This window comes from Dendronephthya gigantea, unplaced genomic scaffold (assembly GCF_004324835.1).
Source record: "Dendronephthya gigantea isolate DGI-Jeju-01 unplaced genomic scaffold, DenGig_1.0 000043F, whole genome shotgun sequence".
NCBI lineage: Eukaryota > Metazoa > Cnidaria > Anthozoa > Malacalcyonacea > Nephtheidae > Dendronephthya > Dendronephthya gigantea.
This window is the reverse complement of record NW_021163053.1, coordinates 726,911-749,287: the sequence shown is the minus strand read 5'-3', so window position 1 is coordinate 749,287 and position 22,377 is coordinate 726,911. Positions and strand designations below refer to the sequence as shown.

Genomic DNA, 22,377 nt, shown 5'->3' with positions numbered 1-22,377 from the left:
GTTGTAAATCAAATGGTTGCAGTATTGTTCCAGACACGTTTCTCGTAAACCAAATCCAAGCTATCGTCTCATCTGAATCTGGCAATGCATCAAATCCAGTCGCTATATATGTTAAACATCGATCTGTACAGTTGACGATCGAGTAATCTCCGTAAATACCATTGACGGTACTGTGATATGGGATTCCAATTTCTATTCATTTTTTCAATGTATCATGTGTTTTGCCGCCATACAAAACATGTGTTCTGAATATCCCCAATTTAGGCTACTTTCATCTTTCTATATAACTATATATCTATTACTTTGCTACCCTCGCTACCTGTATTTATCTATATCTCTGTATAACTATATGTGTATGTATATATGTATACATCAAATGTTAACTCTCCTGACGAAGGCCCTCAGGTCGAAACATCGAGAAGTGTTTTGTTTATTTAGGCAGTTGTTATACCACATTTGATGCTAAGTTGTTCGAAGACGCTGCTACGCTGCTCCTTGGTTATATATGTATATATGATACAAATTGAACTTTGTGGCATCAAGTGACATATGACGTAATAGGAAATGGGGAATATCAAAACCATGTGTCAGTTCGAAATTCGGTTTCTTTTATCGACTCAAGAGGTGCAATGGAAATGTTCTCTGCTAAACACGTTGACAGAGCTACTGCATGTTTGTTGCTTTGCGCGCCTTCACGAGACAAAAGTTTTTATTTCTTTGTCGGTTGATTTTGTCTGCGAGTAAAGTGTTTCTCTAAGACTAAGAATAAAGGTGAAAACAATGACAAGTTTAGCTTATCTATTTTTTTCATTTTATCTATCTATTGTTTGCCTCAGACCAATATCTATAATCGTAATATCTTCTACAACTTTTGTTCACTTCAGTGCATATATATGAAGTGCATGGCAATCACGCCGGCGAACCTCTGCCCGATTCTTAGCTACATAATAATTTTCCCGTGTATGATATGTTTATGTTTTAAACCTGGAACTGCCCTTAAGATGGTCCCTTAGTTTCTATACTATTTTCCCTTGTGTAATCTTGAACCTACTCATAACCTGACCTTAAACTACAACCCTAAAAATTAAAAGTTTATATTATTACCCTTCGCTAGTCTGTTCTTCATTGACAAAAATCATAAAATATATGTATCGTGATTATCCTCTATGATTCTACAATTCGATTCTACTATATGTGCTTATCGTCTATGATTCTACAATTATCTTTGAAATGTTAGTTTATAATTCTCGTCCGTTGTAATCAATGGGTACATCCGGGGGAACGCATTGAGAACCATGAGGTCTACCAAATCTATCAACCTTTGAACCATCATCAGTTGGCGTGATCAAAACACTATCTCTTGACGATATTGAGGGATCTTCATCGAAGTAATTGAAAGGTCGAAGAAAGAATCCAAGGTGGGTACCAGCTGTTGCTGTGTTGGGAATATCTTCAGAATGTGGGATATGCAAAAGACCTACAGTTATCCACGAGACTAAATCTTCATCCACAATGCTCTCGTTATCCAAAATGAACTTTTTAAAGTCTACAACTGGATTGTACATGTCCTTTTCGTTATAAACAGATGAACTTCTCTCTTCATTTTTCTTGTATTTTGTTACTGCAAGTTGATAATGTGACCAACTGAAACCATTTGTAAATTCCCAGTTTTCTGGATACAATTGATGAAGTATTCCATTGAGTTGAACCCGATATCCTCGTCGAACACCATAAGCGTTCTTCTTTGCTGAGTTATAGAAATTCAGATAAGATGGATGTTGGAATTTAAATTTATAAGCAGCGTCGACCTCAGTTTTCTTTAAATCACGCGTTAATTTTTTCTGAATATGACGTTTGTTTGGAAACCACAATGAAGAAATGTTCTCGATTTTTGTTGTTATTGTTTCATATCTGTTGTTTCTTCCTGCAATATCTAGATCAACTTTGTAATGGACCATATGATCATGCAGTGAGCCAGCGACATTTTTATACACTTGATTGCCATATTGGTCTTCTTCAGGGGTCCAAAATGTTGTTTGTAAGTAGCCCGTTAGGGAAATCTTCGTTTCAATTATTCCATTAGGATAAAATATGAAATCATTTACATAGTCGTAGTTATATGGTGTGGACATTGTTCTTAAAACAAGTCCTGTACTTTGCATTCCTCCATAGAAAGTATAACTACCTTCAAAGTCGTTCTCAAAATGGCGGCGAAGCGGTATTTGTAAATTGTGTTCAAAGACGCAAACGGCATTACGACGTTTTCGTGGTTTTGACGAGTCGACAAAATATACAATATCAAAGTATCTAGCAGATTTGGGACAGTCAACACCTTTTACAAGTTCAAAATTAGCTGCAAGTGCCCAGCCACTGTCAAGATAATTAACATTAGCTCGTACGGGAGAATAGGCGCTGTAAAATGCTGCAGGTTCTTGTAAGCTTAGTTCGTACACGATTCTTTCTCCATTAAATCTGATATCAAACAATTGTAGACCTGATGTTGTACGAACACGAAAATCAAAACTCCATCCCATGTATTCGATATGATTGTTTTCTGCTGTGTAACGTTTACCATCCGGTTCAAATTGTTCAGGTTCACGTAATGGTAGAGAAGGTTGAAGATTTGTTCCTCGTCTGTTAACACTGGAAAATGTAAGATCTTTTCCTGTAGGAGGGTGTTTAACTTTTGTGACGTTTCCAAGTTTATATAACTCGATGAATTCATCGACTGAATCAAAGATTCGTTTATTGTAGTAGACCTGAAACGAATCAATTATGCATGCATGTTGTTATATTTCTATCGAGGTTAGGGGGCATTCACAAAGGATGTGCGGGCAAATGATGGAGTTTCACACACCTCTCCCCCTTGTCCGGTGTTGTCCCAATAGGTGACCCCCCCCCCCCCCCCCCTGGACATCCGCGATTTTTATATCACTTCTACAAGGAAATATTTGTAAAACAGACTTGTATCAAACAAAATGTCTCTTAATAAAATACGCTTATTAGATATATCGGGAGTTCAGAATTACAGGTATTATCAAGTTTACATTTATATTTTGCTTTTAGGAAAGTTCAAAATAGAGGCAAAAAGAAATTTGTTTTTTGAATTTTTTAAAATTCGGACGTCCTGGGAAATGTCTTCTAGACGTACGCGCACCGGCGCACGCAGGGAAATACTTTGGTGTGTGTAGGTAGTTTGAGCCCTTCAGACACCTCAGCGGTACAGAAAGTTTGTAAAAAATTGTGTTTTTGCAAGTAAAGAATCGTATTTTTAGCAGTCAACTTAAAACGGCTCGCACACAAAAATAGGTTACTGAAAATACAGTTTAACTTGACAGGCCTAAAATATGGAATATGTTTCATATGTTTTATAATGTTTTATATGTTATTAAAGTTTCAGATAATTTGGTGCAAGCGGAAGCGAGCGCGCGAAAGATTGGGTGTTTTTCCGTTTTAACTTTTAAATCTGATTTGCATACGTTATAAAATTAGCAACGTCAAGGAATTTAGACGTTACTTCACAAACTAAATTTCTGTAAATCTCAAACACTGCTCTTCTTTAGTAATTGGTTGTCACTTGCAACGAAGAGCAGAACTAAACGAAACTAACGAAACAGGAGTCTTCAACATTCTAAAGGTCTGTTCTAGACGATCCAATATTGTTGGATCCAATTCACTTCTGATGGATGTTCTATAGACTATAGTCTGTTGTCTTATGATGTTTATGGGCAGCAAATACACTGAAGCAAATGCAGTACTGCTTTATCAATAACAGACTAAGCTCCATACGTCATAAGTGAATTGGATCCAACAAAATTGGATAGTGTGAAAAGATCTTAATTAAGACCAATATTAACTTTGTTTGTGAAGTGTGAACCAACGTCTAAAACCTTTGTCCTTAGCTCTTGGAATTACAACTGAAACGGCGATGTATTGTTTGTGGCTGGTGACAAAGGAAATTTATAGAAAATAACAAAGCACTTTATTCTCCAATGATCACCGACAATAGTCATCGCCGACCATCACTGACATCACTGACATATGAGAAACAGGCTTAAGTGCTTTGTTATTTTGAATAAATTTTCTTCGTCAATGGCTACAGACAATACGTCGCCGACTGTCAGTGACATATGAGAAACAGACATCAGCCTTCTGGTCGCGCAACGTGTTATAAATTATATAGAATTAAAGTAATTCCGAAAAATGAAAGCATAATACAAATTTTATTCTGTATATTTCAAAACAAGATCGATTCATCTTCAGCAGAATCGTTTACGTTTACAACATTTGCGAAACTATAAAGCGTGTAAATCGTTTTTATAAAGCGTGTAGATCGTGATTTGCGTAACTATAAAGCGTGTAAATCGTGATTTGCGTAACTATAAAGCGTGTAGATCGTGATTTGCGTAACTATAAAGCGAGTAAATCGTGATTTGCGTAACTATCAGCTGGTAAAGGATTCCGTAACGTGTTATATTCTGCAACAAAATCGTGACCACAAAATTCCCGACACACACAATACTTATTTGAAAAGACGTTTGATTGATGTATTTGAGGCTTGTAATCGTATTCTAGCGGCACAATTAACTTGATACACCTTTTTTAATAAAGCACGTACGTGCGAGAAAATAATTTCACTGATTATACCATAATCTCACTTACCCTTGGCTTCAATTTGCTGGCATCAACGTCTTGGACATCTTGTACCAACAGTTGTAAATCAACTGCTTGTAATATTGATCCAGGCATATTTCTCGTGAACCAAATATAAGCTATCTTCTCATCTGAATCTGGCAATGCATTGAATCCAATGTAGAAATGTGTTAGACATCGATCTGTACAGTTGACGATCGAGTAATCTCCGAAGGATTCCTTCAGAATATGGTGTGCTTTTGTACCAAAGTTTGTGGCGATCTCATTTATGATAGCTGACAAATGTTTATTTGCAGGACGTGTGTGAAATGGGATTGTGCGTTTAGTAAGAAGAGTGTTGGGTTCATGTCTCATCGGTTCATCCAAATAAACCAGTATTTCCTCCACAACTGGTGGAGACTCCGCTCCTTTGAATATTATAACATTTGCCGCTCTTGTTGGTTTTTGTCCATTGCCGTCAAGATATGCAACAGCTTCATCTTTGATAGGATTCTGTAGTTCAATCAAGAAAATGTAATTCGAGTCAATCGTGGCTTTGTCAAAAGGGGTGACATCTATTGCGGCATTGTCCAAGATGTAGTCGCGCACTTTACGAAGCTCCTCTTCATTTAAATCTCGAAACAGATCCTGAGATTTTGTGAACTTTGGTTTTATAGTTGATCTTTGTGAGCAAGTCTTCGTGTCGTCTTGATCGTCGTTAGATTGACTGACAGAAACTGCAATAAGAGCAACAATAAGACCTACAATAATTAACACCAGAATACAGATGGCGATTTTGAATCTTGTCGGGACAGAAGCATTGTCTTTCTTCTTGGATTCGGTTGCTATTACTGTTGTCGGGACAGAAGAATAATCGTCTTTCCTCTTCGATTCGGTTGCCATTACTCATTTACTTGCTCAGTACCAATATTGGTTCGATACGAGGGAAGATTATTACGTTGAAACGTCTCTCTCACTGTACCACTGTTCGATATGAGAGAAGATGCAATGGAGCTCAGGCACGTTTGATATGAGCAAAGATATGATGAAAATAAGTCGCGCTGCACGAGAACAAAATTTTTCTTTCTAAGCGAACGAGCGGAATCAGCGGATACACCCAGCAAGGAATGAAGGGAGTGACTGAAATCACAGAATGTTGCAGAATGTTTTGTAAATAAATTTTACCATATAGCTTTTCAAAATTCTCTATTTTGATTGGTTGACGAGTGATCCGTAAAAAACTATATAAGGAGTGATATTAAGTACCGTTGTCCGTATATTTCGCACCTGTACCAGTATCCCGGATGTCTCACGCAGTTCAGCAGTTGATGCCTCGTACCCAGGGTCCCTGGTTACGAGGTTGTCCAGACATATATAATAAACAGATTATTGATCTCGCTTTTTCGGTACTGTAAAATATCAGACCACGGTGATCAGACCGAGCTTTTTTGCATGAACCTCGCTCCGATCTTTCGTCGCTCGGTCCAAGCTAAAAAGCCTTGCTCTAATATTTCATATTACAGACCGAAAAAGCGAGGTCAATAATGCCGTCGCCCTATACTATTGCGTCCACGCCGCTCTTGACCTAAATGTCCTAAATCCTAATATGTTAACCTTGGGCTTGCTTGTATGCATGTAAGTTGATGTAACCAGATTAGATTTTTTTAGTTCTATTTGCACGCGTAAACTTGGGAGTCAGTTTGGCTTTGTACAGTTGCAGTAATCAAATACCCTATCATCACTTAAGGCTAATTTCCACTCCGGAAAACGAGCAGCGGATCGGATCGGATCGGAACGAAAGATAATCCACGCGTGCGCCGTCTGTTGAAATTTTTGGCTTATATTGATCCGAAAGCGTCCGAGACCGGATAAAAAAAAGTTAAAAAAGTTTTAACTTTTTTTGATCCGATCCGAAATCACTTCATTGATTGGACCAGCTCGGAAAAAAATCCGATTCGATCCGATCCGCTGCTCGTTTTCCGGAGTGGAAATTAGCCTTAACGCGCTCAGAATTCAGGCTTCGTTCACTGAAGCTTTTGACAGGACAAGTATGCGCTTTATTTCGATGAATTAGTAGACACGTAATCGTATAGTTTTGACTTTTGATTGTTTATTAACACTGATACTATTCGATCTATTTATACAATGAATTATAAGTAAAGTAATAATGTAAATGAGTAAAGAAAATTAATCGTTGCTCCTTACTTCTTTGGCGTGTCCTCAGGGCTACAAAATTTATCTGGTTAGCAAATTAACTGAATATTCTACAATACATGTTAGCTTTTCCTTTTAGATACTTTCGATAGGATTTCAGTTGGGTTTAACTTAACATGCAATCTACTTTGTCGTGTCAAACCATCTATAATTGTTTCCTGAGCGCCTCACAAACCATTAGGGTTTGTTCACATGAGCCCGGTTACCGAGATTGAAGTAGAACGAAGCGTAATATAGACTTTGAGGTATTAAAATCAGTAAATAACATGATTCTGGTGGTCGTGTGATCATCCTAACAACAGCATGTGATTGCTGTGTTTCAAAAAGACCCGGTAACCGGGCTCATGTGAACAACCTCCTTAGGGTGGATTTCCACTTGCAGAGAAACAGTTCGCTAGGCTGGGTTGCCACATTAAGGCGGATTTCCACTTACTATACAGCGAAATCGTTCGCTAGCGAAATATTAAGTAGCATATTTTCTTTTGAATTTAAACAGCATAAATAAATTAGTGCGACTTGGGTGTTCTCAATTCAAAAGAAAATATGCAAATATTTCGCCAGCGAACGATTTCGCTGTAAGTGGAAATCCGCCTTTACTGAAAAAAAAGCCAAACATTGTTTTAGTCGCCCCTTTAATAGCTTGATTTCTTTGTTTAAACCAAAGAAAACAACGATTATGGTAATAATATTTGGTAATTTATTCAGTAATCTGGCAACACTGCAACGCTAGCTACCTCCTCCTCCGCGAAATATTTACTCAGCGTGACTGCTCCCATTTCAAAAGAAATTTATTTACGCAGTGGGAAATAGTGCAAGGTTTCATGTTTCACTATCCAAACTTGGGTAGAGCGCTGCCGCTGGTAAACGTTAGGATTTTGCTAAAAGAAGCGTTCCATAACTTCCATTATTACGCGGCCTTCTCTCACATCAAACAGTGAAATAAAAAATGGCAACTGAATCAAAGAAGAATAACAATGCTTCTATTCCGACAAGATTCAAAATCGCAATCTGTATTCTGGTGCTAATTATTGTAGGTCTTATTGTTGCTCTTATTGCAGTTTCTGTTAAACAATCTGACGACGATCAAGACGACACGAAGACTTGCTCACAAAGCTCGACTATAAAACCAAAGTTCACAAAATCTCAGGATCTGTTTCGAGATTTAACTGAAGATGAGCTTCTTGAAGTGCGCGACTACATCGTGAACAATGCCTCACTGAATGTCACTCCTTTCGAGAAAGCCACAGTTGACTCGAACTACATTTTCTTGATTGAACTACAGAATCCTATCAAAGACGAAGCCGTTGCATATCTTGACGGCAACGGACTAAAACCAACAAGAGCGGCAAATGTTATAATATTCAAAGGAGCGGAATTTCCTCCTGTGATTCAAGAGGTTTTGGTATATTTTGCTGAACCAATGAGACATGAAATAAACCGGTTACTGACAAATGATGACATTCCGTTTCATACCCGACCTCCAAACAGCTACGAATATGCAAAGATAGACGAAATTGTCACTAATTTTGGAGAAAAAACTCACGATATTTTGAAAGAAAGTTACGATGGTTATAGCATAGTCAACTGCACGGATCGTTGTTTGAGTTTCAGTGATAGTGGGCCAACGTCTATCTATAGTTCAAATGAACATGAAGCATTTATTTGGTTTGTGCGAGGCGTGAAAGGACAATATGTACACCCAGTAGGGCTGGAAATCTTGATACAACGTAAGGGAACGGATGTTAGCAAATGGCGAATTGAAAAGGTATGATAAAAATAGCTAGTTATTAGCTACATTTGGAGTAGCTACATTGGGGCATAGATTGGGGAGTAATACGCACGGAAAACGTAAATCCTTTAAAATTCTTAATATTTCACAAATAATTTTACGAAATGCGAAATTCTGTTTATTCATTCAAACTCAGTTACTTCCTAAATAGGATTTAATCGGATTTGAACTTTTCTAAACGGGCTTGATACAATCGGGCCCTGGAGGCTTGTACGTGTGCGTCTCTAGATTAAGCCTGGTCCTCATATGTCACCAATACAATGTTGCCATTAATTTGACACCTTCAAATGAGTAAATTTCACGGCTGTCGACAACATGAAAGCAGCTGCAATTATTATTTAAAAGTTAGGCAGCATAACCGTACAAGTTAGAACAAAATTTATGGCTAGCGGCGTCTGCTTCACATGCAACTTTATATTTTCTACGGCTTATGGGGTCTAAATATAAACTGAATGCAAACTGGTTTACCACGCTCTTACAACGATGTCGTCATTGCACTCGACATGTGCGGATTCAGTAGCTAATAAAGGCCCAGTTACACGGTGCAATTTTTCAGCAACTTGCAATGCAATTCTACTTTTGTGAGATGTAAATTTGGCCATTACGAAATTTTTATGTTTATTACACTCCATGTACGTTTCTTACCCATACTTTCTTTCTAAACATGGATTAATAGTTTTTGCATTTCAATCGCTTCAGGTCTACTACAATGAACGAGTCTTCGATTCAGTTGATGAATTCGTCAAGTTATATAAACTTGGAAACGTCACAAAAGTTAAACTTCCTGCTCCTAAAGGAAAAGATCTTACATTTTCCACTCTGAACAGACGAGGAACAAATCTTCAACCTTCTCTACCATTACGTGAACCTGAACAATTTGAACCTGATGGTAAACGTTACACAGCAGAAAACAATCATATCGAATACATGGGATGGAGTTTTGATTTTCGTGTTCGTACAACATCAGGTCTACAATTGTTTGATATCAGATTTAATGGAGAAAGAATCGTGTACGAATTAAGCTTACAAGAACCTGCATCATTTTACAGTGGTTATTCGCCAATGCAATCCTACAGCAATTATCTTGACACTGCCTGGGCACTTGGAGCTAATTTTGAGCTTGTGAAAGGTGTTGACTGTCCCAAATCTGCTAGATACTTCGATGTTGTAAATTTTGTCGACTCGTCAAAACCAGGAAAACGTCGTAATGCTGTTTGCGTCTTTGAACACAATCTAGGAATTCCGCTTCGCCGCCATTTTGAGAACGACTTTGAAGGTAGTTATACTTTTTATGGAGGAATGCAAGGTACAGGACTTGTTTTAAGAACAATATCCACACCATATAACTACGACTATATATATGATTTCATATTTTACCCCAACGGAGTCATTGAATCGAAAGTTTCCACAACGGGCTACTTACAAGCAACATTTTGGACCCCTGAAGAAGACGAATATGGTAATCAAGTGTATAAAAATGTCGCTGGCTCACTGCATGATCATATGATCCATTACAAAGTTGATCTAGATATTGCAGGAAGAAATAACAGATATGAAACAATAACAACAAAAATCGAGAACATTTCTTCATCGTGGTTTCCAAACAAACGTCATGTCCAGAAAAGAATAATACGTGATCTAAAGAAAACTGAAGTCGACGCTGCTTATAAATTTGATTTTCAACATCCATCTTATCTGAATTTCTTTAACTCAGCAAAGAAGAACACTCATGGTGTTCGACGAGGATATCGGGTTCAACTCAATGGAATACTTCATCAATTGTATCCAGAAAACTGGCAATTTACAAATGGTTTCAGTTGGTCACATTATCAACTTGCAGTAACAAAATACAAGAAAAACGAAGACAGAAGTTCATCTATTTACAACCAAAATGACGTGTACAATCCAGTTGTAGACTTTAAAAAGTTTTTTTTGGATAACGAGAGCATTGTGGATGAAGATTTAGTCTCGTGGATAACTGTAGCTATCATGCACATCCCACATTCTGAAGATATTCCCAACACATCAACACCTGGCAACCATGCTGGATTTTTTCTTCGACCTTTCAATTACTTCGATGAAGATCCCTCAATATCATCAAGAGATAGTGTTTTGATCACGCCAACTGATGAAGGTTCAAAGGTTGATAGATTTGGTAGACCTCATGGTTCTCAATGCGTTCCCCCGGAAGTACCCATTGATTACAACGGACGAGAATTATAATCAAAGGTAGAATCGATACATTACATATATGTTTTATGATTATAGTGAATGGGGAATAGACGTAGAATAGACGAGGGAATGATGATTATACTTTGACTAAACTTGATATTTTAGGAATATAAATATAGGGAAAATATGGGAAAATAGTATAGACCTGGAGGACTATGAAATATTATAGTCACTTGAACAGGATGTGGATTTAATCAATATTTACGAATAGATACATGTACACACTTAGCATCTGATAGTATTACTTAATATGGATGCGCGGATATTGTTGGTCAGGCTGTAGGTGTAAATGTTATGAACTGACAATAATTGTTTCAGTATTCCTATAAGCATATTGTGTTAAATGTTTGCTGATTCGGTTGAGAGATCAGTGAGTTTCATTATAATTTCTATGATACAGGTTACAAACGAGATCTGAGTAGTGAGATATTTTTGCCTGCAAAGGAAAATATATTATTAATAAATATATTATTATAAAAAATATATTATTATTACAAAGTAGAGAAAAATGTATTATTTTCGTAATCGAATCCTGCATTTAAAAAAAGTCAGAAAACGTACAGTAAGATATAATATAAAATTTTGTTTAATTGCCACCAGAGGCATTAAAACAACCCACCCTTCGGAATGTAGCCCGTGGCCTTTGGAAACGGTGTGCTGCGGGCTTTAAAACGCTTGATGCACAAATTACACCCCACCACCTTAAGCATTATAGATTATTAGACTTTGTGAAGTAAAATAAAATAAAAAGAGTACTTGTCTACCGTTTAAGAACGGTGTTACAATGTTATGCTTTGGGATGTATTTACACGCCGCCATTCTTTATTTTTTGCGAGTCACGCGGGCTGATGCATGTGATATTTTTAGCCGATCATTTCTGAACAAAACTGATTAGGGTTGCCGCTTGAGAGCCGTTTCATGTCATCTCTGAACCATCTTTGCCTGTTCGGGCAATGAAAAATTATTTTTTCTTTCCTTGTTCCTTGTATAGGCTAACTGTCATTCAGTTGTGGAAACTCGTTGGATAGTCTCAGATCAACTAACTACCCTGTACAAATAGTAGCTCGTTAGTTCAGCTTAGCACCTCAATGACAACTAAGAAGAAGGAAATAGCATCGGAATAAGGTTTCTAGCCTAGGATAAACAGCAGAGAACTTAGCCTCCTCCGCAGGCATCTCTTATGTATTTATATTAGGCACACAGCTAACCCAAGCCAAATATGAATACATAAGAGATGCTTACGGAAAAGGCTACAGAGAATTTGGCATTTTGATGGACAGTTTAGTGACAACTGATCATCATTTGCACTTTCAGAGTTCAGGGTTCACTGAAGGTTTGGCATTACAATAATCTTGATTGAAATAGCTTCATGAGAAAGAAGAGACAAATATTTCTAAATCAACATTCCTTATTGGGTTTCGCTGAAACAAAGAAGCGTTCCATTCTCCCGCGGTCTGTCTGAGAGACGTTTCACAGTAATAATCTTCCCTCGTATTGAACCAATATTGGTACTGAGCAAGTCAATGAGTAATGGCAACCGGATCAAACAGGAAAGACAATTATTCTTCTGTCCCGACAACAGTAATAGCAACCGAATCCAAGAAGAAAGACAATGCTTCTGTCCCGACAAGATTCAAAATCGCCATCTGTATTCTGGTGTTAATTATTGTAGGTCTTATTGTTGCTCTTATTGCAGTTTCTGTTAAACAGTTTGACGACGATCAAGACGACACGAAGACTTGCTCACAAAGATCAACTATAAAACCAAAGTTCACAAAATCTGAGGATCTGTATCGAGATTTAACTGAAGATGAGCTTCGTAAAGTGCGCGACTACATCGTGAACAATGCCTCACTGAATGTCACTCCTTTCGAGAAAGCCACGGTTGACTCGAACTACATTTTCTTGATTGAACTACAGAATCCTATCAAAGACGAAGCTGTTGCATATCTTGACGGTAACGGACTAAAACCAACAAGAGCGGCAAATGTTATAATATTCAAAGGAGCGGAATTCCCTCCTGTGATTCAAGAGGTTTTGGTATATTTTGCTGAACCAATGAGACATGAAATAAACCGGTTACTGACAAATGATGACATTCCGTTTGATACCCGACCTCCAAACGGCTACGAATATGCAAGAATAGAAGAAATTGTCACTAATTTTGGAGAAAAAACTCACGATATTTTGAAAGAAAGTTACGATGGTTATAGCATTGTCAACTGCACGGATCGTTGTTTGACTTACGCTGATAGTGGACCACCATCTATCCATAGTTCAAAGGAACATGAAGTATTTATTTGGTTCATGCTAGGCGTGAAAGGACCATATCTACACCCAGTAGGGCTGGAAATCGTGATACAGCGTAAGGGAACGGATGTAAGCAAATGGAGAATTAAAGAGGTATGATAAAGGCTATAGTTATAGCCTACATATATGTCTGTTTATTATACTTGTGAGGTGTATCTCGTCTCTTATGTGATGCAAATTACTGCATGAAGAGATAGATCTTCACTTCAGGTCAACAACTCAGAGCAGATTACGCGCACTTATTTTTCATATAACAAGCAGTCCTTTAAAATATATAATATTTCACAAATAAGTTAACAAATGCTTGGGGAATTTTACGAAATGCGAAATTCTGTTTATTCATTCAGACTCAGTTACTTCATAAAGAGGATTTTATCGGATTTGAACTTTTTAAATAGCTGGAGGCTTGTACGTGTGCGTCACCAGATGATGCCTAGTCCTTATATGTCACCAATGCAATGTCGCCACATGAAAGCAGCTGCATCGTGAGAGTTGTTTTATAGCAATATCAGCTAGACATCCGAGGTTCTATATGAATAATATGATTATTTAAAAGTTAGGCTGCATAACCGTACCAGTATAGAACAAAATTTATTGCTAGCGGCGTCAAGCTGTTGTAAATGTAATTTCTGGTTAGTAGACGGTCACTGCCATCCACATGTAACTTGATATTTTCTACCGCTCATGGGGCCTAAACTGAATGCAAACTGAATGCATCGCATCTATCGCGTAGTCTTACAACGAAGTCATCATTGCCGTGGACAGTTGTGGACCTGTGTTGCGGATTCAGTAGCTAATAAAGGCCCTGTTACACGGTGCAATTTTTCTTGCAACTTGCAATGCAATTCTACTTTTGTGAGATGTAAATTTGGCCATTACGAAACTTTTATGTTTATTACACTCCATGTACGTTTCTTACCTTTACTTTTTGAATACTCTTTACTAAATAACATCTCTTAAAAGTAGGATTGTATTGCAAGTTGCAAGAAAAATTTCACCGTGTAAAAGCGCCTTTAGCCCGATTTTTTAGCTAACTTCAAATCGGAAACTCCATTATAGTCAAGCCTTTCCACACATACTGCATTCACGCATTTCCTATATATCAGGGACCGCGGAGGGGGGGGGGCTGGGGGGCTTTAGCCCCCCCAATAATTTTCAAAATACATGTGATTCCTTTATAGCGATTTTTATATGGCCATAATAATACGAATAAAAACTCCTTATAGTAAGTTGTGTAATCATAATTATGTGTTCACTATCCGTGTTGGTGAACAATGTTTTCATTGAAGTGTTTAGAAGAAAAATATAAACAGATAAGTATGGTCCCCCCCGAGGGTTCACTCTTTCGGCTTCGCTAGCCCCCCCAATCCAAAAACTGCTCCGCGGTCCCTGTATATTTGTGACACCTCATTTTTTTTTCTTTCTAAACATGAAACGCTTACACATTCCCATAAAAAAATATTCAATAGTTTTAAATTTCAATCGCTTCAGGTCTACTACAATGAACGAATCTTCGATTCAGTTGATGAATTCATCAAATTATATAAACTTGGAAACGTCACAAAAGTTAATCTTCCTGCTCCTAAAGGAAAAGATCTTACATTTTCCACTCTGAACAGACGAGGAACAAATCTTCAACCTTCTCTACCATTACGTGAACCTGAACAATTTGAACCTGATGGTAAACGTTACACAGCAGAAAACAATCATATCGAATACATGGGATGGAGTTTTGATTTTCGTGTTCGTACAACATCAGGTCTACAATTGTTTGATATCAGATTTAATGGAGAAAGAATCGTGTACGAACTAAGCTTACAAGAGCCAGCATCATTTTATAGTGGTTATTCGCCAAAGCAATCGTATACCAATTATCTTGACACTGCCTGGACACTTGGTACTAATTTTGAGCTTGTGAAAGGTGTTGACTGTCCCAAATCTGCTAAATACTTCGATGTTGTATATTTTGTCGACTCGTCAAAACCAGGAAAACGTCGTAATGCTGTTTGCGTCTTTGAACACAATCTAGGAATTCCGCTTCGCCGCCATTTTGAGAACGACTTTGAAGGTGGTTATACTTTCTATGGAGGAATGCAAGGTACAGGACTTGTTTTAAGAACAATATCCACAGCATATAACTACGACTATATATATGATTTCATATTTTACCCCAACGGAGTCATTGAAGCGAAAGTTTCCACAACGGGCTATTTACAAGCAACATTTTGGACCCCTGAAGAAGACGAATATGGTAATCAAGTGTATAAAAATGTCGCTGGCTCACTGCATGATCATATGTTCCATTACAAAGTTGATCTAGATATTGCAGGAAGAAATAACAGATATGAAACAATAACAACAAAAATCGAGAACATTTCTTCATCGTGGTTTCCAAACAAACGTCATGTCCAGAAAAGATTAATACGTGATCTAAAGAAAACTGAAGTCGACGCTGCTTATAAATTTGATTTTCAACATCCATCTTATCTGAATTTCTTTAACTCAGCAAAGAAGAACACTCATGGTGTTCGCCGAGGATATCGGGTTCAACTCAATGGAATACTTCATCAATTGTATCCAGAAAACTGGCAATTTACAAATGGTTTCAGTTGGTCACATTATCAACTTGCAGTAACAAAATACAAGAAAAACGAAGACAGAAGTTCATCTATTTATAACCAAGATGACGTGTACAATCCAGTTGTAGACTTTAAAAAGTTTATTTTGGACAACGAGAGCATTGTGGATGAAGATTTAGTCTCGTGGATAACTGTAGCTATCATGCATATCCCACATTCTGAAGATATTCCCAACACAGCAACACCTGGCAACCATGCTGGATTTTTTCTTCGACCTTTCAATTACTTCGATGAAGATCCCTCAATATCATCAAGAGATAGTGTTTTGATCACGCCAACTGATGAAGGTTCAAAGGTTGATAGATTTGGTAGACCTCATGGTTCTCAATGCGTTCCCCCGGAAGTACCCATTGATTACAACGGACGAGAATTATGAACTAACATTTCAAAGGTAGTTGTAGAATCATAGACGATAATCACGATACATATATTCTATGATTTTGGTGAATGCAAGAATAGACGAGCCAAAGGTAATAATATAAACTTTTAATTTTTAGGGTTGTAGCTTTAGGTTAGGTTACGGGTAGGTTCAAGATAATACATGGGAAAATGGTATAGAAACTAGGAGACCATTACGTGAACAGGTTGTTTGTTTCCAAGTGGACGGGATTCAATATTTACCAGTAAAGAAATGTAAATGCACTAAACATCTATTATCTCAAGTTAAATATGGTTATGACGGATATTGTTGGTGAGGCTAGGGATGAAAGTCGCCAGGTATATAGCAACAGATCAATTCAATATCCCCTTTGAAAATTGACGTATAGTGTTCTAATAAATTTTCGACAGAGGCATATCTTTCGACCCGAGGTAAAAATGGCACCACCCCTCCCTAGCCCATTCTTCGGCCTTAACGATAGGGCCATGTCAAAATTGAACTTAAAATGCCGCTCTGCCCCTCTATAAACGGTCAAGGACCACCCGTTATACGTCTCGTCTGCAATGAGACAAAACTTTTATATTGTCTTATTCTTTACAGTATAAACTCTAAATAATATAAATTCGATAATACTCTTGGGATATTAACAATAATTTAACTTTATAGTATAAAGTATATCTCTATTTATACAAAATGACATGCAATTATTTGGGGACTGTCAATTTACGTCCATTAAAAACATTTTTCTCAGGAAGCTGAACATCCAATAGTTCCATTCGCATGATAGCGACGAAATTACTACCAGCAGTAATCGATGTTCCGAATACGGAGTACACATAATCGTAAGGTTCGTGTTATAGTTTTCGACTAAAAATATTTCCTTTCGTCTCATGTCCGTCATGAATGATCTCTGTCTGCCTTGGCGAGCCATGTGTCGGTGTATCAATACTATTTTGACGATCTAGATTGAAAATTGACAAATTAAAAATTAGAAGCACTGTGTTGTGACGTCGTTGATGGCGAGTAGTCTTGAAGGCCAATCACACCGAATCACTCGCAAGCAGGAAAGGAACGTACATAAAACATAATGCATAATGGATAGCTTGCATGTCGAAACTTGTATGAGAATGGATGTGTAAATGCACACAACACCTATTAAAATTTGCAAACGATACACAGTTTATATTTTTACTTACATTTATTCTCTAACATTAACGATTCTCTCACCGGAACTGAAATCATACATGAACAACACTAATAAGTATCGATCAAATTTCCGAAAAAGCTTTTGTAATTCTTGTGTTCGTAACATTTTGCTTCTCTAAAGGTTATATATATTATCGTGAAAAGGAACTAAAGACAAAACTGTGTATTTTTTGCAAATTTTAATTTTAAAACTCAGTTAAAAGCCTGATGATAGTATGTTTAAAAGTAAATAAATAAAGTCAATTTTTACCGTTTTTTTTCGAGCATAATCTGAAGGTTAGGAAAACTAGTATTGTGATGATAACACCAATAAAAAACCCAGAAATAGTTGCCACAATCAATACTGTCTCACTCAACCAGGATCTAGTAGCTGATGGATGAACTACGTCGTCGGGTCTTTTAGTTACTGAAAAATCAAAATATGCACTTAAAATGTCACTGAGCCACGCCAACACTTGCCCGTATGGGCTCTTACCCAGCGGGACTGACCACATGCACTATGATATTAAAGACTAAATTTTTAGTGCATGGACTAGAAGCATGTTGTTGAGCTTTTTCAACCTAAATACAATCACTAATCAAGAAGGTTTCTTTGCTGGTTCTTTCTTTCTTGGCCAAGAGCCTTGAGCAAACAATCTACGTATACTGCATCAAATTCAGCGTTCGGCGCCAATATTGAGTTTTGTCTCTAGTATTCTGTTTGCTGTTTAGTTGCATGTATAGTCCTAAAATATTGTGAACTGACGAGCTGCAAAATCACCAACCAGATGTAGTCTGCTGTATATAGTTACCTGGATTTTCGACACTGCTGCTGCTGCTGCTGCTGCATAACAACGTCGCCATCGTTGGAGTCGATTCTATTTTATCGGTCCCTCTATGCTGCAGCCCGTGCATGCGCATTGATGGGATTGATAACTTCGACTGTGTCGCGGCAGTTGGTGTTGTTAATATCATTGATGAAAGTCTCGATGCTTGAATTGGTGATGATGTTAGTTCAATTATACATGATGCCTGGGTTTTAGAAGAGCTTGGAGAAATAATCGTTGGAGTTGTAAAAGAAGTTGGAGTTGGAGCTTCAGAAGACATCACCGGTCGACACGAAGATAAATCGCAATCCTTATTGGTTAAAGCTGAATATGCAAAAATTAGAAACTGCTTTATTATTGTTAATCTTCCTATCAAACAGGCAATGGTAAGGTTTGAATTACAAGGTTTGAAGTTAGCTAAACAATTGTTACATGCAGTCATTAGCAAACAACTACTATATAACTCTATAAGTTATTTGCAGTGTAGCACGGGCAAAATTACTTGTTGTAGACCACACTGGTCTGTTGTAACAGTTGTGTTATTACCTGAAATGCGTTTTAGAAACACTAACTAACCTCTTATTTTAAACACTGACTAACCTCTTAAATTACCTGAGTGAAGACTTTTAGAAACACTAAATAACCTCTAGTACAGGTGGATTATTTTTTAAAAACGTAAAACTATTATGATAAATACAGTATTTTGATACCTGGTTTATTGAAGTTCATCCCGTAGACTGCCTTCTTTTTTTCTGTTACATATACAGCAAAGAACATTGTGCATCTTGCTTCGTTATCGTTAAAGGTGTTTGCTTTACCATCAAGACTGTTTCCTATAACCAAAACAGTTGCGTCGTCACATGCAATGCATGTATACATAGACAATCCAAAAGATGTCTTTTGGATTGTCTATGATGTATATAATACTAGCTAAATATTTTCTTTTAATACGTTATATTGCAAATGATCAAAGAGTACTGTAAAGAAATGATAAAACTCTGGTGATATGAGAGGCGAGACGGGACGTTTGCCGAGATTAGATGTTTTTTAATTTTTCATCCCGCGTTTACATTATTGTTTTATACGGGATGTTTTCTCACAGGAGTACCTGAGACGTTTATACTGTAATAAGTAGCGCGACTGCGCATGATCATAATCAAATAATAATGAAATGTTATCGACAAAATTGTTTCTATCTCGATACGTTCGCGCAAGTATGAAGGTGGTGCGTTGAATGACGACCCAAAAAATTCAAACTGCCCCGGTATAGGACGCCACTGAAGATAACTACTGTGAAATGAAAAATATTTACACTCCACCAAATATATACTAGTCTGCTAAGAACTTGATGCTATAATAGCGGTTTCACTTACCAAAGAAGACATAAATGCTTCCTTTGTCATACCTCTTGGCCGCATCTTTGTTATATTTATACGTAACTTCAGTGGAATCGTATTTTCCAGCCTTACACTTGTGTAAAACTGTAGTATCTGAATTAATGAAAACAGAACATCCTATAATGTGCAACCTCGTACCCAGGGTCTTTCCTGAGGGTAAAAGACCCAACTTCCATAAAAGGGGCGAAGTAATAATTGCATAAGTAAAAATATTTAGTTCTTGAACACAATGACCGATGTTTTTATGATTTTGTTCAAACAGAAACACAGAGAATATTTAACAAATTTCTACCCAGAGTTGCTTGCACTATATATGTTTCCAATTTTTTTATCAATTTCTCAATGTCAAAGATGCATTTAGGTTATGGTCATCTGAAAGAATTTCATGGAAATAAGATTTTCTGCATTCTGGTACGACAGCTGGTTATGATGCGCGGCATAGCACTCTCGTCATTTTGTCATCGTCTATTTAAAACATCGCGTGCAAGAAAGGCACATTAATAAAATGCAACCTGCATGTATTCTGTATATACCTTGACTTCGTGGATCACAGAAAGAATGAATAGTTTTATTTCTAATGCTATTAATCATCTCATCTTTCGTCCCCGTCCACTTCCGCTGGAAAATTCTCGCATTTCTATCATCGTCCGTTCTTGAGAATCCATCCAATAAATTTGAAAAAAATTTCGAAGTCGGACAAGTGAACTGTTGTTGATCATATAGATCTACAGACGGTACGACCAGCCAATTACACTTGCAGTATAATCTACAAAACGTTAAGAATTAGAAGTTACTATAGGGACTTTGTGGAGGACTGAAAAAAATATTGAAAAGAAGTACTAAATAATGAGTACTTAAAGAACAGGGAAAACTGCGGTGGAACTTTACAAATTTGTTTTTCTTGTTGTAGAATACTAGTTCAAGCACTTTGCTTTAAATTAATAAATTTCAGTTTGCCGACAGGTTTGCGGGTATCCCACGACGTTCGTCACCACCCTCTTGCGCATTAACTGGCTTAATAACTGACTGCTATACAGTTGTCTGGCGCCTGGATTACGATCGAGGATAACAAAATATGAATATGTATATAATATATTGGCGTCTTTTTCAAGCGTTTTTAAGAACTTTTGTCTCTCTCGTCGTCGCCAATTTTGCATAATTTGAGGAACAATACTTAATGAAAATTCTGGAAAACGCTTCCCGTGTGAAAATATTTTAATCATAATTCGTTTCAATTGCACGCTTCGACTTCGATCAGAAACATGACAGTTCTTGAAGACTTCGTTGGTTAACGCAAAAACATTTTTATCATTTAGATTTTAGTTTTATAATTGATTAGCTTTAACCACAAAAGACGACAAAATTGACCGCCGTAAACCGCTTTTATTTATATTAATTCACGATAGTCCTTTAGATTTTTAGCACTTTTATGAATTATGGCTTAAAGTATTCACCGTAATTTTAGTCACGTATATAAATTCTTTTGCTGATCCAAACGTTCAGCCAACATCATTATCTATTCCATTTTCTTGAGTGAGCCAATATTAATAGGCTACGCATAATAAATTCTAGTAATTGTTTATATAAATTATCAATGGCATACGGAATAAGCTGTCTGTGTTGAATAGCGAAAGAGCGACGCAGCAAAAAATGAAAAATAATATATATTTTCACGCCGCGAACACGCTTTGCAGTAAAGTGCTTAATGACTTCCCAATATCATTTTAATGTCAGCATGCTCATGAATTAGAATATCTTGGGAACAAATGTTCTTCCTTCCTTTCTCTTTTCTTTAAATCGCAATTATTTGTCAAATACGTAAAGCTTCATTTGCGTAACAAATTAAGATCACAAAAACGAACACAATAACCGGTTAACGGCGGTAAATTTATATGCGCGATGAAAGCGTCGCGGGCTATAATGCTAAAGTGGAGTTGTTATTGTCTAAAATCGATCTGAATATAATATTACTTACAATGGATTTAAATGATCCCAAACGACTGTCGGTAGAAATCGTGTAGCCCAAATACTATGATATGTTGATAGCAGCACCATAACAAAATACGCGATGAAATAAGCCATGATTCCTGAGGTATAAGGCAATCAGGCGATCACATAAGTCAGGAGAACTATATAAATTTGTTGTCCAGTAGTTAAGCTTGTCAACAGAATATTAAACCACAGCGGTATATAGTGTGGTGTTCACAATTAGATATTGTTCGGCAGTTCAACTTGTTGTGAATCTTCCTATTTTGGCGTCAAGAATATAACTACCTCGATAGCCTCCTTAATACCGGCTGATTTTTCCTCAGTCGAGACTTGAATATCCTCAGCTATATAGTTATGGTCTCGTATAATTCTCGTGTCCCAAAACGTGAAGTAAACGTCTCTTAGCCAGTCGTGTATTAATCTGAAACTGCATATTGTAATGCTCTCCCCCGTCTATAAAACTTGCATTTACGGTGTTCTATTTCATTTCGTGACGCGGGATAATTTTGACAACAGACACTAAACCGGACTTGTGTCACCTGCTGCGGGTAAAGGTTAGATGTTTAAAACCATTATTCCATTTACCAAACCAAACATTTGAAAAAGAAAACAAAAATAACACTGGCCAATATGGCTGCAAATATTATCGAAGTAGGCAACCCTTAAATGCCTTTACCTTAACCGACATTCATAAGCTTGATTGACGTCAAATACGGTTTGTCTCTTATATTATACGTTAACACTCAACCGTTGAGGAATAATTTTTTATCGTTGAGAGTGGGAT

At 37.1% G+C, this 22,377-nt stretch overlaps 4 protein-coding genes across 4 annotated transcripts; 2 read left to right on the top strand and 2 right to left on the bottom strand.

Annotated features, from left to right (window-relative positions):
- Positions 1-729: 729 nt before the first annotated feature.
- Positions 730-5,780, bottom strand: LOC114527068 (amiloride-sensitive amine oxidase [copper-containing]-like). Its single transcript, XM_028548654.1, has 2 exons — positions 4,663-5,780; positions 730-2,759 (listed from the first exon to the last, which is right to left on the bottom strand). Exons 1-2 carry the CDS (start codon positions 5,533-5,535, stop codon positions 1,239-1,241), a joined length of 2,394 nt encoding a protein of 797 aa, XP_028404455.1. The 5' UTR covers positions 5,536-5,780; the 3' UTR covers positions 730-1,238.
- Positions 5,781-7,629: 1,849 nt separating this feature from the next.
- LOC114527237 (amiloride-sensitive amine oxidase [copper-containing]-like) lies at positions 7,630-11,368 on the top strand. The gene is made up of 2 exons (XM_028548884.1): positions 7,630-8,611; positions 9,335-11,368. The coding sequence occupies exons 1-2, from the start codon at positions 7,793-7,795 to the stop codon at positions 10,856-10,858; spliced, it is 2,343 nt and encodes a 780-aa protein (XP_028404685.1). The 5' UTR covers positions 7,630-7,792; the 3' UTR covers positions 10,859-11,368.
- An 869-nt stretch (positions 11,369-12,237) lies between these two features.
- Positions 12,238-16,639, top strand: LOC114527154 (amiloride-sensitive amine oxidase [copper-containing]-like). Its single transcript, XM_028548784.1, has 2 exons — positions 12,238-13,270; positions 14,669-16,639. The coding sequence occupies exons 1-2, from the start codon at positions 12,398-12,400 to the stop codon at positions 16,190-16,192; spliced, it is 2,397 nt and encodes a 798-aa protein (XP_028404585.1). The 5' UTR covers positions 12,238-12,397; the 3' UTR covers positions 16,193-16,639.
- Positions 16,640-16,743: 104 nt separating this feature from the next.
- Positions 16,744-22,168, bottom strand: LOC114527155. The gene is made up of 7 exons (XM_028548785.1): positions 21,580-22,168; positions 20,138-20,370; positions 19,581-19,697; positions 18,918-19,040; positions 18,193-18,531; positions 17,652-17,807; positions 16,744-17,156 (listed from the first exon to the last, which is right to left on the bottom strand). Exons 1-7 carry the CDS (start codon positions 21,684-21,686, stop codon positions 17,050-17,052), a joined length of 1,182 nt encoding a protein of 393 aa, XP_028404586.1. The 5' UTR covers positions 21,687-22,168; the 3' UTR covers positions 16,744-17,049.
- Positions 22,169-22,377: the final 209 nt, after the last annotated feature.

Excerpts from the sequence above, each read along its gene's own strand:
- LOC114527155 (XM_028548785.1), bottom strand. The coding sequence starts at position 21,686 with ATGGCTTATTTCATCGCGTATTTTGTTATGGTGCTGCTATCAACATAT. Across the intron at positions 19,698-20,137 it reads CTGTGATCCACGAAGTCAAG|ATACTACAGTTTTACACAAG; the intron begins GTATATACAGAA and ends TCATTAATTCAG. Across the intron at positions 19,041-19,580 it reads AAGCATTTATGTCTTCTTTG|GAAACAGTCTTGATGGTAAA; the intron begins GTAAGTGAAACC and ends TTTTGGTTATAG.
- LOC114527068 (XM_028548654.1), bottom strand. The coding sequence starts at position 5,535 with ATGGCAACCGAATCGAAGAGGAAAGACGATTATTCTTCTGTCCCGACA. Across the intron at positions 2,760-4,662 it reads CCAGCAAATTGAAGCCAAGG|GTCTACTACAATAAACGAAT; the intron begins GTAAGTGAGATT and ends GATTCGTTTCAG.
- LOC114527237 (XM_028548884.1), top strand. The coding sequence starts at position 7,793 with ATGGCAACTGAATCAAAGAAGAATAACAATGCTTCTATTCCGACAAGA. Across the intron at positions 8,612-9,334 it reads GCAAATGGCGAATTGAAAAG|GTCTACTACAATGAACGAGT; the intron begins GTATGATAAAAA and ends CAATCGCTTCAG.
- LOC114527154 (XM_028548784.1), top strand. The coding sequence starts at position 12,398 with ATGGCAACCGGATCAAACAGGAAAGACAATTATTCTTCTGTCCCGACA. Across the intron at positions 13,271-14,668 it reads GCAAATGGAGAATTAAAGAG|GTCTACTACAATGAACGAAT; the intron begins GTATGATAAAGG and ends CAATCGCTTCAG.